Source organism: Ovis aries, chromosome 4 (genome assembly GCF_016772045.2).
Source record: "Ovis aries strain OAR_USU_Benz2616 breed Rambouillet chromosome 4, ARS-UI_Ramb_v3.0, whole genome shotgun sequence".
NCBI lineage: Eukaryota > Metazoa > Chordata > Mammalia > Artiodactyla > Bovidae > Ovis > Ovis aries.
The window spans coordinates 30,310,444-30,323,186 of record NC_056057.1 but is presented as its reverse complement, the minus strand read 5'-3'; the positions used below and the strand labels follow the sequence as shown (position 1 = coordinate 30,323,186).

At 36.1% G+C, this 12,743-nt stretch overlaps 1 protein-coding gene across 8 annotated transcripts in view; it reads right to left on the bottom strand.

Annotated features, from left to right (window-relative positions):
- The window catches only part of ABCB5 (ATP binding cassette subfamily B member 5), a 117,949-nt gene extending 108,434 nt beyond the window's left edge, over nt 1-9,515 (bottom strand). For 6 of the 8 annotated variants that reach the window (XR_009600469.1, XR_009600468.1, XM_060414961.1 and 3 more), the window contains exons 1-5: nt 9,275-9,368; nt 7,367-7,440; nt 5,190-5,244; nt 4,727-4,877; nt 1,363-1,417 (exon numbers count right to left, since the gene is read on the bottom strand). Coding sequence is in view for 6 of the 8 variants with exons in the window: in XM_060414961.1 (XP_060270944.1) it covers nt 1,363-1,417; nt 4,727-4,877; nt 5,190-5,244; nt 7,367-7,419 (314 nt within the window). In the remaining 2 variants the exon portion in view is untranslated. Of the gene's footprint in view, nt 1-1,362; nt 1,418-4,726; nt 4,878-5,189; nt 5,245-7,366; nt 7,441-9,274 lie in introns of all 8 variants that reach the window. The other 2 variants (XM_027968505.3, XM_042248442.2) reach the window with 2 other exon arrangements.
- Between the last annotated feature and the right edge of the window lie 3,228 nt (nt 9,516-12,743).

The following is a 12,743-nucleotide window of genomic DNA, read 5'->3' as shown; positions in this document are numbered from 1 at the left end:
TATTCTCACCCTGCTTACTTAATTTATATGCAGAGTACATCATGAGAAATGCTGGACTGGATGAAGCACAAGCTGGAATCAAGATTGCTGGGAGAAATATCAATAACCTCAGATACACAAATAACACCACCCTTATGGCAGAAAGTGAAGAAGAACTAAAGAGCCTTTTGATGAAAGTGAAAGAGGAGAGTGAAAAAGTTGGCTTAAAGCTCAACATTTAGAAAACTAAGATCACGGCATCCGGTCTCATCACTTCATGGCAAATAGATGGGGAAACATTGGCTGACTATTTTTTTTTGGCTCCAAAATCACTGCAGATGGTGACTGCAGCCATGAAATTAAAGATGCTTGCTCCTTGGAAGGAAAGTTATGACCAACCTAGATAGCATATTCAAAAGTAGAGACATTATTTGTCAATAATGGTTCATCTAGTCAAGGCTATGGTTTTTCCAGCGGTCATGTATGGATGTGAGAGTTGGACTATAAAGAAAGCTGAGCACCAAAGAATTGATGCTTTTGAACTGTGATGTTGAACAAGACTCTTGAGAGTCCCTTGGACTGCAAGGAGATCCAACCAGTCCATCCTAAAGGAGATCAGTCCTGAGTGTTCATTGGAAGGAATGATGCTAAAGCTGAAACTCCAGTACTTTGGCCACTTGATGCGAAGAACTGACTCATTTGAAAAGACCCTGATCCTGGGAAAGTTTGAGGGCAGGAGGAGAAGGGGACGACAGAGGATGAGATGGCTGGATGGCAATACTGACTCAATGAACATGATTTGAGTAAAGTCCAGGAGTGGTGATGGACAGGGAGGCCTGGTGTGCTGCGGTTCATGGGGTCGCAAAGAGTTAGACACGACTGAGTGACAGAACTGAACTGAACTGATAACAATCTGAATAGTTCATTTCCAAAATTCATCTGAATAAAACTTTACTATTCCTTACTTTTTTTTTTCCACTTAACTATTTGTTGCACATATTTTTGGCTTTTAAAGTTTACTGGGGTGGCACTTTTTCTGGAAGTTTTGTAAGAAAAATTACTTGAAAAAAAGGAAAAATTAGTCATTTAACCTCTGGGATATGTACCTTCAGTTCCAGGAAACAAAGCTGATACAAAAATGCAAATCCCAATACAACATTTCTATTATGACTATTTTGTCAAAACTGAAAGCATATGAAGCTATACACCTTTCAAGTAGGTGAAAAAATAATATATAATTATGTTTTATATATCTAATGAAAGAAGAGGACATGTTTACTTTACTTATTTATATGTAATATTAATAATCAGATAGGTATTTCAGTTTTTTACATACAAAGCAGCATGCAATGAATATGATATTAACATTTCATTTGTACTCACACAATCATATCTTCATTCACCTTCTCTTGAGACTGAGTACAGTTCCGATAATTTGCTGTAGAAAAGTTTTTCAAATTATAAAGGATATTAATCTATTTATAATTGGCCATGGTGTGTTTTATACATAGTCCTCCAAACAAAACATAATGCCTTCTCAAGAAAATGGACTTAACACAATAGCTAATAATCATCTTTCTCTTCTATTCTTCAAACTAAAATTTGAAATTTGAATTTATTATCTCTGGTCACATGAAGTACACATGCAACATGAAAAATTGCAAGGAAACATTAACCATGTAGCTCATACCTGGAAATAATTCTTTAGGATATCTCTGATTTCAGGTAACAGGAATGTAAGTAATAGTAACAGAATTTCCTTTCCTTTGAGATTATGCATTTAGAATTCAGTTTGAAATACCCCAGGAAATAATTTAGAAAGTCCAGGAAAAGCAAGAATACCAATGAAAGTTGTAGTAGTTATGGGAAAAATTTAAAAGAAGCTCATTGAAATTTGTTGGGTACAAGAATGGCAACATCATAAAATAGTATTTAAATAATTCTTGGTTTACCTGTTTCCATGTAAAATTTCTATATATATTCTAAAATAACCTACATCATACCTTAATTAGTATACCAAGGTTGTAATTTCACCAACAGCACAAAACAGAGGTTGATATCAACTATCATAATTTTCTTTCTTAAAGGGCCATAATATGTGTGTGTGTTAGCCGCTCAGTCGTATCTGAATCTTTGCGACCCCATGGACTGTAGCCCACCAGACTCTTCTGTCCATGGGATTCTCCAGGCAGGAATACTGGAGTGGGTTGCCATTTCCTTCTCTGATCATAATAAACATTTGTAATAAATCAACAGACCTCATGCTCTTCATTTCTTACATAAACACAATAACATCCTATATGATGATATATATGATCTTTATGTGCATTTTTCCTTTATTCCATTTTTGGAACTTTTTTTAAAGCAGCTTATCACAAATATCAAAGTTGACATAGAAATATTAAACCTCAGTACAAAGTTTTAAGGAAATTTAACTGAATTAACAAAGAGATGGGGGGGGGTTCAGGATGGGGAACACATGTGGCGGATTCATGTTGATGTATGGCAAAACCAATACAACATTGTAAAGTAATTAGCCTCCAATTAAAATAAATAAATTTATATTAAAAAAAGAGGTCATGGGATGTAAGGAGTTATGGAGAAAGGGAACTCTGCATGTGGCTATAATTCACAAGCTCCTCCTCAGAAGCACTTGTTTAGACAGAACAAGGTCTCTTATTGAAGTGGAGAGGAGTCTTGTGAAGAATGGGGCCAATTTCTTAATTTGGTTTTTGGAGACTGTGAAGAAAACTGTTTCTGCATTCTGAATGAGAAATGCCTCTGAAGTCAGCTCTCTTCCTACAATATATCTTTTGGAAAAAAAACAACAACAACAAAGAATATATATTGTTTCTAAAAATCATACCTAGAATCACATAAAAACGGTATAATTTCATTTTGGAGATTATATTAATAGAGGTAAAATGTGAAAAAGTTCAGTGCTGGAATAAAAATGGGCCTCTGATCAATGATAGTTATTAAATGTATCTTTAATTGTAGGAGCAAAAAATCCTCCTCTGTTATCCTTCAGAAAACCAATGTTAGAAGGCTGAAAATATACTCCTTAATATTTCCACTTCTTTTTAATAATATGCTATACCAATAATAGGATGTGTGCTTAGTCTCTAAGTCATGTCCAACTCTTTGTGACCCCACCGACTGTAGCCCACGAGGCTCCTCTGTCCATGGGATTTTCCAGGCAAGAATACAGGAGTGGTTGCCATTTTCTCCTCCAGGGGATCTTTCTGACCCAGGAATCGAAACTGCATTTCCTGTTTCTCCTAAACTGGCAGGCAGATTCTTTACTGCTGAGCCACCTGGGAATCCCTATACAAATAAAACCCATTGTTTACCTAGATATTTCTCAACCTCTTTATGTATTCATTACATTTGAAACAACACACAATTAAACCCTGAGTAACACGGCTCAAACAAAAACAAAATTAAAATTCAGCAATATCAGTCAGATACTCATGACTACAGGTTCAATCCCTGAATTGGGAAGATCCCCTGGAGAAGGGAACAGCTTGGGCTGCAAGGAGATCCCACCAGTCCATTCTGAAGGAAATCAGCCCTGGGATTTCTTTGGAAGGAATGATGCTAAAGCTGAAGCCCCAGTACTTTGGCCACCTCACGTGAAGAGTTGACTCATTGGAAAAGACTGTGATGCTGGGAGGGATTGGGGGCAGGAGGAGAAGGGGCCGACAGAGGATGAGATGGCTGGATGGCATCACCGACTCGATGGACGTGAGTCTGAGTGAACTCCAGGAGCTGGTGATGGACAGGGAGGCCTGGCGTGCTGTGATTCATGGGGTTGCAAAGAGTCGGACATGACTGAGCGACTGAACTAACTAACTAACCCACTCCAGTGTTCTGGCCTGGAGAAGTCCATGGACTGTATACTCCATGGGTTTGCAAAGAGTCAAACAGGACTGAGTGACTTTCGCTTTCACACATGACTACCCTATCTAAAGTTAACAAAGTAATAATTTACAGAGCAGATCTAAGACTGAAGCTACTTAGCACATTTGCCTGCAACTGAAGGAGTACTCCCAAAGAGATTGTCTTAAGTTGCTGTTTGTCCTTACTCCTTCCCTTTTTTCCCCTCCTTCCTTCCCTTTCTTCACTCACTCATTCAGAGAAAGAGACAGACAGACATAACTGGCAATCAACAAACATATATTCAATAAATTGGCAGTTCCATTTGTTTACCAAATGAAATGACATCTTTAGACTCTATCATTAAAATATCAAAAAATTAATAACTGTGTAGACAGGATGTCATCACATGGAAGGAAATAGAAATGGAAACTATGAATTTATTCCACTTGAACAAAACTGGGGCATTTAAAAAATTAAAATTTGGGTGGAAAATAATATGGTATAAATTAATATTTAAAGTCAAATAAGGAACAGAGGGTCTGCAGTTTGTCAACTTACCTTACAGATTTTGGACTTATGATCTCCCCTAATCATGTGAGCTATATATATATTTTTAAAAATACATGTCTCTCTTTTTCTCTACATAAACACACACACACACACACACACACACACACATCCTATTGGTTCTGTTTCTTTGAAGAAGGCTGACAAATATGGATTTTGGTTCTTTAGTCCCTGGCAACACAGAAGAATAAATATTACACAGTTTGACAAGAGAATAATCTGTATTATGAATTTAATGTCTGCTTTCCTTAATACTTTTGAGTCCCTAGCAACATGGAAAGGTAAATATTGTACTCACTTGTGTTGGTTTTGACTAGACATCCACTTATAAGGTTGTCACTCATTTCTCCTAGTATCAGTGACATTACAGGAAGACAGGCCCCATTTACAAGTGATGCTAGTAATCCTAGGATCATGAGTGTGATATCCAGTCCGTCAGCAAAGCGAAACTGAGGAAAATGAATAAAACACATTAAATAAACACCAAAAATCAGCCTTTAGCTTTTGCCATTAGTTTGGGCAAAATTGGATCTTTGTACAGGTATTGTGTTATTTTTTTAAAAATCTTTTATTATAGCATTTATGGGTTACTTACATATATTTTTCCTGTTGGAAATAATAGTTTTGTAAATTATTTTCTTAAACACCCCCCCAAACACAAAAATAAATTGTATGAGACAAACACAATTATTCTATATTCTCCTGACAATTCCCTAAAATTTTCTGATACATAGACACACTTTCTAACTACTTTTACTTACTATTTCAATAGGTCCAACAACTTGCTTTCTTACTTTAGGCAGTTCTTGGAGTTTTCTGGAAAACAAATGTTTAAAATGGAAAGATTACAATGTGAATATAATTTGTAGAATTTTCTAATTAAAACTGTGTTGAAGTATCAAACTTGGTAATAAGTTTGTATCAACACTGAAATTTTAAAATCAAACGATGATATACAGTACAAAGGTTTTTAGTATAATCACTGGGAAAGTAATTTACCACTGGCTGTCTCTGCATTATTAGTTAGGTAACAACTGAAAGACACACATCTGAAGTAGAATTTTTTTTATAGTGATAAAATACACATAACATAGGACTTACCATCTTAACTATTTTTAAGAATACAATGGTATTAAGTACAATCATACTGCTTTTATCACCATCAACCACTCATAGAACTCTCATCTTGGCCAAAAGAAACTCAGTACCCAATAAATAACTCCTCCCCCATAGCCATTGCCAATCATCATTGTACTTTCTTTTTCCAGGAATCTGACTACTTTAAGAACTTCATTTTGGTGGAATAATACAGTGTTTTATTGTTTTCTGAAGGGTTTATCTCACTTAACAAAATGTCTTCAAGGTTAACCCATGTTGTAGTACTTTTCAGAATTTTCCTCCTTTTTAAGTCTGAATACTATTCCATTGCAAGTATTATCTCACATTCTGTTCACCGTTTACCAGCAGTGAACACTTGGGTTGCTTCTACTTTTTGGCTATTGTGAACAATACTGCTGCGAATATAGGTATAAAAATATCTCTCCAAGTCCTTGCTTTCAATTCTGTTGTGTATCCAACCAAGAGTAGAATTTCTAGATCATGTGGGAATTCTTTTAATTTCTTGAGGAATCACCATACTGTTTCCTACATCATTTCACATTCTCATCAGCCATGCACAAGTATTCCAATTTTTCTATATCTTCAACAACATTTCTTATTTTCTGCTTTATATTATTATTACTATTTTTTATTATTACTATTTTTAGATAGGAGCCATCCTAATGAGTATGAGGTGGTGAATTAGAATTTTTAACCCTTTGTAACAAATTGCTTAAGAGAAACTGTATGCTTTAAATGAAAGAAGTTCTATTAGGTACACATTAAACAAGTGTACTGAGAAATTTGTACTCACTGAAAATTTCATTTCTTAGCTCACTTTCAAGGAGTTCCAGACAAAGAATGTAAATTTTTGTCCACTGATTTCAGGGAATCTGTAATCTGTCTTTAAATACACACACACACCACACACACACACACACACACACACACACACACACACACACACACACACACACACACACAAGACTCTGAAGCATTAAAAGAAGGGTGGAGGAGATCAGATTAAATTTCCTAAAAAAGATGTCACAGAAGGATGAACTCCTGACTCCTCTCTTCAGCTTCATAACATATTGTTCTGGCCGCTTTGATAAATGACAAGTCACTTAATTTTATTCCACCTGAAGTTAATAATTTACTAACATATTGGGCCAGTTTGCTCAGAGATAATTCATAGATGACAAAAATTATTGCTTCAAGATGATAAAGCCCTACTACTCCTTCTCCCAGCTCAAATGTGGACTTTTAAAGCTCTAGATCTAGTGAGCCCTATCTTCTTTTGATAAATTTTGTTTCAGGAATATATGACCGGTAATCTAAAGCAGGCCTCTACAGTTTTATAGTTTATACACTGAAATTTAACTCAATTATTATGGTAAAAATAGAAATAAAATATTTAAAATCATTTCCATTTTACATCTCTAAGTTAATGAATTACAGGTGTAGGAAAATTTTATAACATACAAATATACATATAGAAAAAATAGTTAGAATCCAATATTTTCTTTTATTAACTGTACCACATGGAATGAAGGATTCACAAAGAATTAAAAATATTTAAGTATTTTCCCTCTACATGTTGGTAAGAGATAAGAAATTTGGAAGAATAAATATCTGAAGTAAATACAAAATCAAAGCCTGTAGCAATTATGCTTCCTAAATTTACTATTAATCCAGTTATAGCACTATGTTAAAGTCCAGCAAAATGCAAACAGCACTGTTATTTTTGGAAAATATTATTGACATTTTGCTACAGTTGAGAAAAGGATAAGATATAATTGAAGTTGCAGAACATGTTTTGTAGAATTTAGGCAAAACATACCCATTTCTCTGGTAATTTTTTTGCATTTCTTCAGTTTGTTCAGAATTTGCCATCTTATTTACAACTTAATTCTTCTGAAATAAAATATCAACAAGTATATCATGACAATGTGAACTTTTATCACTTAATTGATATGAAGCGTTCTTTACATCCCTAAGGGCTTCTAGAAAAGCATGCTGCTGAGTTTCACCATGCCCCCCCAACCCTGACACACCAAATAAGTTTCTGGTTACCTAGCTCACCTATTCAGAACTTAACATGAATTTATAACTTCTTTGCTTCATTCTGGGCTTAGATTTGGAGCTAATAAAATTCTAGAAATAGAATAAAAAGGAGAAAAGCCAGATTTCATGACCAATGCATGTTTTCCCAGGATACTGGATTTTATTGTTACTAATAAAAACCTTTAAATTATCTAGTGCTTAGTTTTCTCTGTTACAAAAACAAAAACCAAACAAATAAAAAACTGGTGCAATAGCCAGTAGCTTGAGGGAGCAGAGTTCTCTAGTTTATTAAATATGAGGAAGTTAGAGCTTCTACTATGTATGAATTAATAGCTCTTAAAAATTAGAATATTAAAAAGACCTCATTATATTAAATATAGTGTATTCTTCCTTTAGATGATATTTTAGGATCTTAGGTGGTCATTTAGTCACTAAGTTGTGTCCGACTCCTGCGACGCCATGGACTGTAGCCCCCCCAAATCTTCTCTGTCCATGGGATTCTCCAGGTAAGAATACTGGAGTGGATCACCATTTCCTTCTCCAGGGGATCTTTCCAACACAGGAACTGAACCCTGGTCTCCTGCATTGCAGGCAGATTCTTTACCATCTGAGCCACCAATGAAGCCCAGTTAGGATCTTAGCTAGTCTCAGGATTGCAATTATCAACATAAATTATCGTTTCTTTGCAAATACACAGATGTTTTTGACTCAATATGATTTGTTAAGCCATGCAATATCTATGGGCCTGATAGCTCGGTTGGTAAAGAGTCAGCCTGCAATGCAGGAGACTCCAGTTCGATTCCTGGGTCGGGAAGATCCGCTGGAGAAGGGATACGCTACCCACTCTAGTATTCTTGGGCTTCCCTTGTGGCTCAGGTAAAGAATCCACATACAATGCGGGAGACCTGGGTTCTCCCTGGGTATGATTCCTGGGTCGGGAAGATCTCCTGGAAAAGAGAAAGGCTGCTGCTGCTGCTAAGTCACTTCAGTCGTGTCCGACTCTGTGCGACCCCAGAGACGGCAGCCCACTCCAGTATTCTGGCCTGAAAAATTCCATGGACTGTATAGTTCATGGGGTAATATCTATATTGAGATGATTATAACATATATGGACTTAAACTGTAGAGTGGACTTAGTAATCAATTAAACACTACTTGAAAGTGTTAGTTGCTCAGTTCTATCTGACTCTTTGAGATCCATGGACTGTACTACCTAAGCATCTGTAAAAACCTGTAAAATACACTTTCAAATAGTAAGTTTCTCCATGAAGAAATGATTTCAATGGGTCAGAAATGGCTCTGTCCATGGGGATTCTCCAGGCAAGAATATGAGAGTAGGTTGCCATGCCCTCCTCCAGGGAACCTTTCCAAAAACCCAGGGATAGAGCCCAGGTCTCCTGCATTGTAGGCAGATTCTTTACTATTTGGGCCGCCAGGGGAGACCTTGAGAAAGAAGGCATGATACCAATACACTGGCATATTCTTCCTGTTTTGGAAACCAATGTTTATAACTTCATACAAGACATCTTCATAATTGCTATACTGATGTTATACCATCTCCAGTTATTTAACATATGTGTAAGTAATTAAATAGACTCTATCAAACATTGCATTTCATAGAAATTAGCAATTCTATAATAAAACTCATAAATTCATTAAAAGAAACCAAAACAATTTAGGCTCACCTTGGTAAGTGCATGATCTGCTGCTTTATACCAAACTCATCAGTGGTTTCTCCTCTTCAACAACAACAAAAAAAACCAACTGCACTTTCAGAACTGTGCTTTGCTAAAGCCTATTTTCTGACCACACCTTAATATCTGATTACAGCAAGGGTGAATTTTCAAGTAAAGCACACCATGTTCTTGTCATAGTGTGCTTGGGAAACAAAATGAGCAAAGAAAATTCACTGAGCCAAATAAACACTCTTTTTAAAGATGTGTAGTGTTTATATACCCAGTTTTCTATTGTTTAGTCCCATATAATTTTATTAGCTGAGTTAGTAATTGTAATAAGTAAAATAAATGTCTCTAATGTCAATGGCACATTTGCACAACACATTTTCATTGACTGATATACATTATATATTTATCTGCTGGTGGCTGAACACTTCAGTTGTTTGCATATCTTGGCTAATGTGAATAGTAAGAAGCAACTGATTTTTGCATGTTGATGAACACATGTATTAGCTATGACAATTGTGTGTGTGTGAGAGAGACAGAGACAGATACTGTATAAAAGATCTTGTCTGAGAACAGAGTTCTTTTTCTAATTTTGATGTTTTATGTTTCCTTTATTTGCCCAAGTGTGCTGGCTGGAACTGTGTTGAACAGAAGTGGTGAGAGTAGGCATCCTAGAATTGCTCCTGATCTTAATGGGAAAGTTTTCAGTTTTTTTCCATTGAGTAGGATGTCACCTGTAGGTTTTTGAATAAATGGTCTTTATCATGTTGAAGAAGTTTCCTTTTATTCTTAGTTTGTAGAGTGTTATTATCATTAAATGGTGTTGAATTTTGTCATATGTTTTTATTGTATCAACTGAGATAGACACAGATTTTTCTTCAGTCTATTAATGAGATGTATTAAATTTGGTTGGGGCTTTCCAAGGGGTGCTAGTGGTAAAGAACCTGCCTTCTAGTGCAGAAGAGATATGAGATGCAGGTTCCATCCCTGGGTTGGGAAGATCCCCTAGAGGATGGCATGGCAACCAACTCCAGTATTCTTGCCTGGAAAAACCATGGACAGAGGAGCCTGGCAGACTATAGTCTATAGGGTGGCAAAGAGTTGAATGTAACTGAAGTGACTTAGCAAGCACGCATGCATTAAATTGATTGCTTTTTGAAAGTTCACATACCCTTGCAATCTGGCAATAAATCTCACTTTTTCAAGATGTGAAATCACTTTAATAAGCTGTTGAATTTGGTTGCTAGTACGGCAAGTTCCCTACATATGGACGAGTTCCATTTCAAGAGCGTGTTTGAAAGTCCAATTTGTTGTTAAGTCCAACAAAATTAGCCTGAACTAACATAAACTAACATAATACCTAAACTAACACAATCGGCTATATAGTACTGAACTGTAATAGGTTTAAATACTTTCCACACAAATAATACACAAACCAAGCAGAAAAAGTAAAGACAATATTTTTAGTCTTATAGTACAGTACTCTAAAAAGTATAGTAGTACAGTGAAACAGACGGTGTTTCTTAGCAGTGTCAGCTACATCACCACAGCTTTTACCCTTGTTTTTGGACATCCTGGGCTTAAAATAAAGATTCTATACTACTATACTCTGTACAGTACTGTACAGTAAAGTACACAAAAGCACAAACCCTTGTAGAGGATACATGAACATCACAATGTACATCAGACACGTGAACTAACTTATGTGATTGGACATGTGAATGCATGTTCCCATCTTTGAAGGTTCGGAACTTTAGGTTCATATATAGGGAACTTACTGCATTTTGTTGAGGAATTTTATATAAATATTTATAAGGGATATTTGTTTGTAGTTTTCTCTTTTTTCTCTAAAAAAAGGAAATAATTCTGCTTCTAGACTGTCTTGAGGCTCAAGATATCAAATTCTTGCTAGAGTTTCTAACCTTTATCCTTTCTTGAAGATTTTGGGCTTGCCAGCCACCACACTCATGTGAGTCAATTTTTAAAACTTAATGCTCCCCTTTTCTAATCTCTCTCTCTCTAGATAGATAGATAGATACAGATATAGACATAGACAAAACCAATAGGTAGTTTCTGGAGAATCCTGATTATTATACCCAGCAAGACAGGAAGTTATATGATGAATAGTACATAGAGTGACTTTTCTAGCATCTAAGAAGAACATTATGACCTAAATTGTTTCACCACACAGACAAGAAGGGCCCTGAGGTTAATCTTTGGAGGGTGGTTAATATGTCAATAAGTAGAGATGTGTGGAGGAGGAATAGGAACATAATCTCAGGAATGCAAAGATGAATTATCTCAAAATAGAGGAATGAGACCGGTCTGGTTAGAATTAACAGTTCATGCAAAAATCAAGAAAGAGATAAGGTAGATGAGATTGTAGAATGCACTGAACCAAATTTTAGGGCAACTGTTATAATTTTCTGAGAATGAGAGTGACAGGGCCATTGATATTTGATACAATTAACCTGATAAATGTTGATTATAAGGACATGGGAAAAGATAAAATCCAGGTTGACCCATTATGATCTAGTTTAACAGCAGTAAGAAAGTCAAATCTGAGAAATATTTTTAAGGAAAAATTGACAAGATATAGAGTCAGGAAACAAGAAAGAAGGAATTAGAACACGTTCAATAACTAAACTTCAGCAACTGGGAGTAAAAGAGTAAGAAAGATGGTAATAGGGAAGTCAGGAGAGAAAGTTGGTTAGGGGAAAAAGTTACATTTAGATTAAAAATGAAAGCTTGGTTAATATTTGTGTGTCCAAGTGAACATATCTTTCATATAGATGGAAATGTGACACTGATAATTAGGAAAACTGTTAAGCTAGATGTATATTTGTGATAGTCATCTGCACAGAATGAATGATTAAAAATTTAAGGATGCGTGCATGTGTGTGAAGTCGCTTCAGTCGTATCCGACTCTATGAGACCCCATGGACTATAGCCCACCAGGCTCCTCTGTCCATGGGATTCTCCAGGCAAGAATACTGGAATGGGGTACCATTTCAATCTGAGGATAAACTTGCTTTAATAATCTGACAATGTTATATACAAGTACAGGTGAAGTGGTATAGCAGAGAAGTCAAGAGTTTTGCTTCTAGTGCAGTGTTATCCAATGGAAGTTTCTGCAAAAATGAAGATATTCTCTATATCATCCAAGATGTAGTCACTAGGCATGTGTAGCTATTGGAGCACCTGTAATGTGGCTATTAGGGGTATTCCTCATAGCTCAGTTGGTAAAGAATCTGCCTGCAATGCAGGGGACCCAGGTTCAATACCTGGGTTGGGAAGATCCCCTGGAGAAGGAAATGGCAACTCACTCCAGTATTCTTGTCCTGAGAATCCCACAGACAGAGGAGCCTGGCAGTCTATAGTCCCTGGGGTCCCAAGAGGCGGACCTGACTTAGCGACCAAATCACCATGACCACAATGTAGCTACTAAGGGAACTAAGTTTCTAGTTTTACA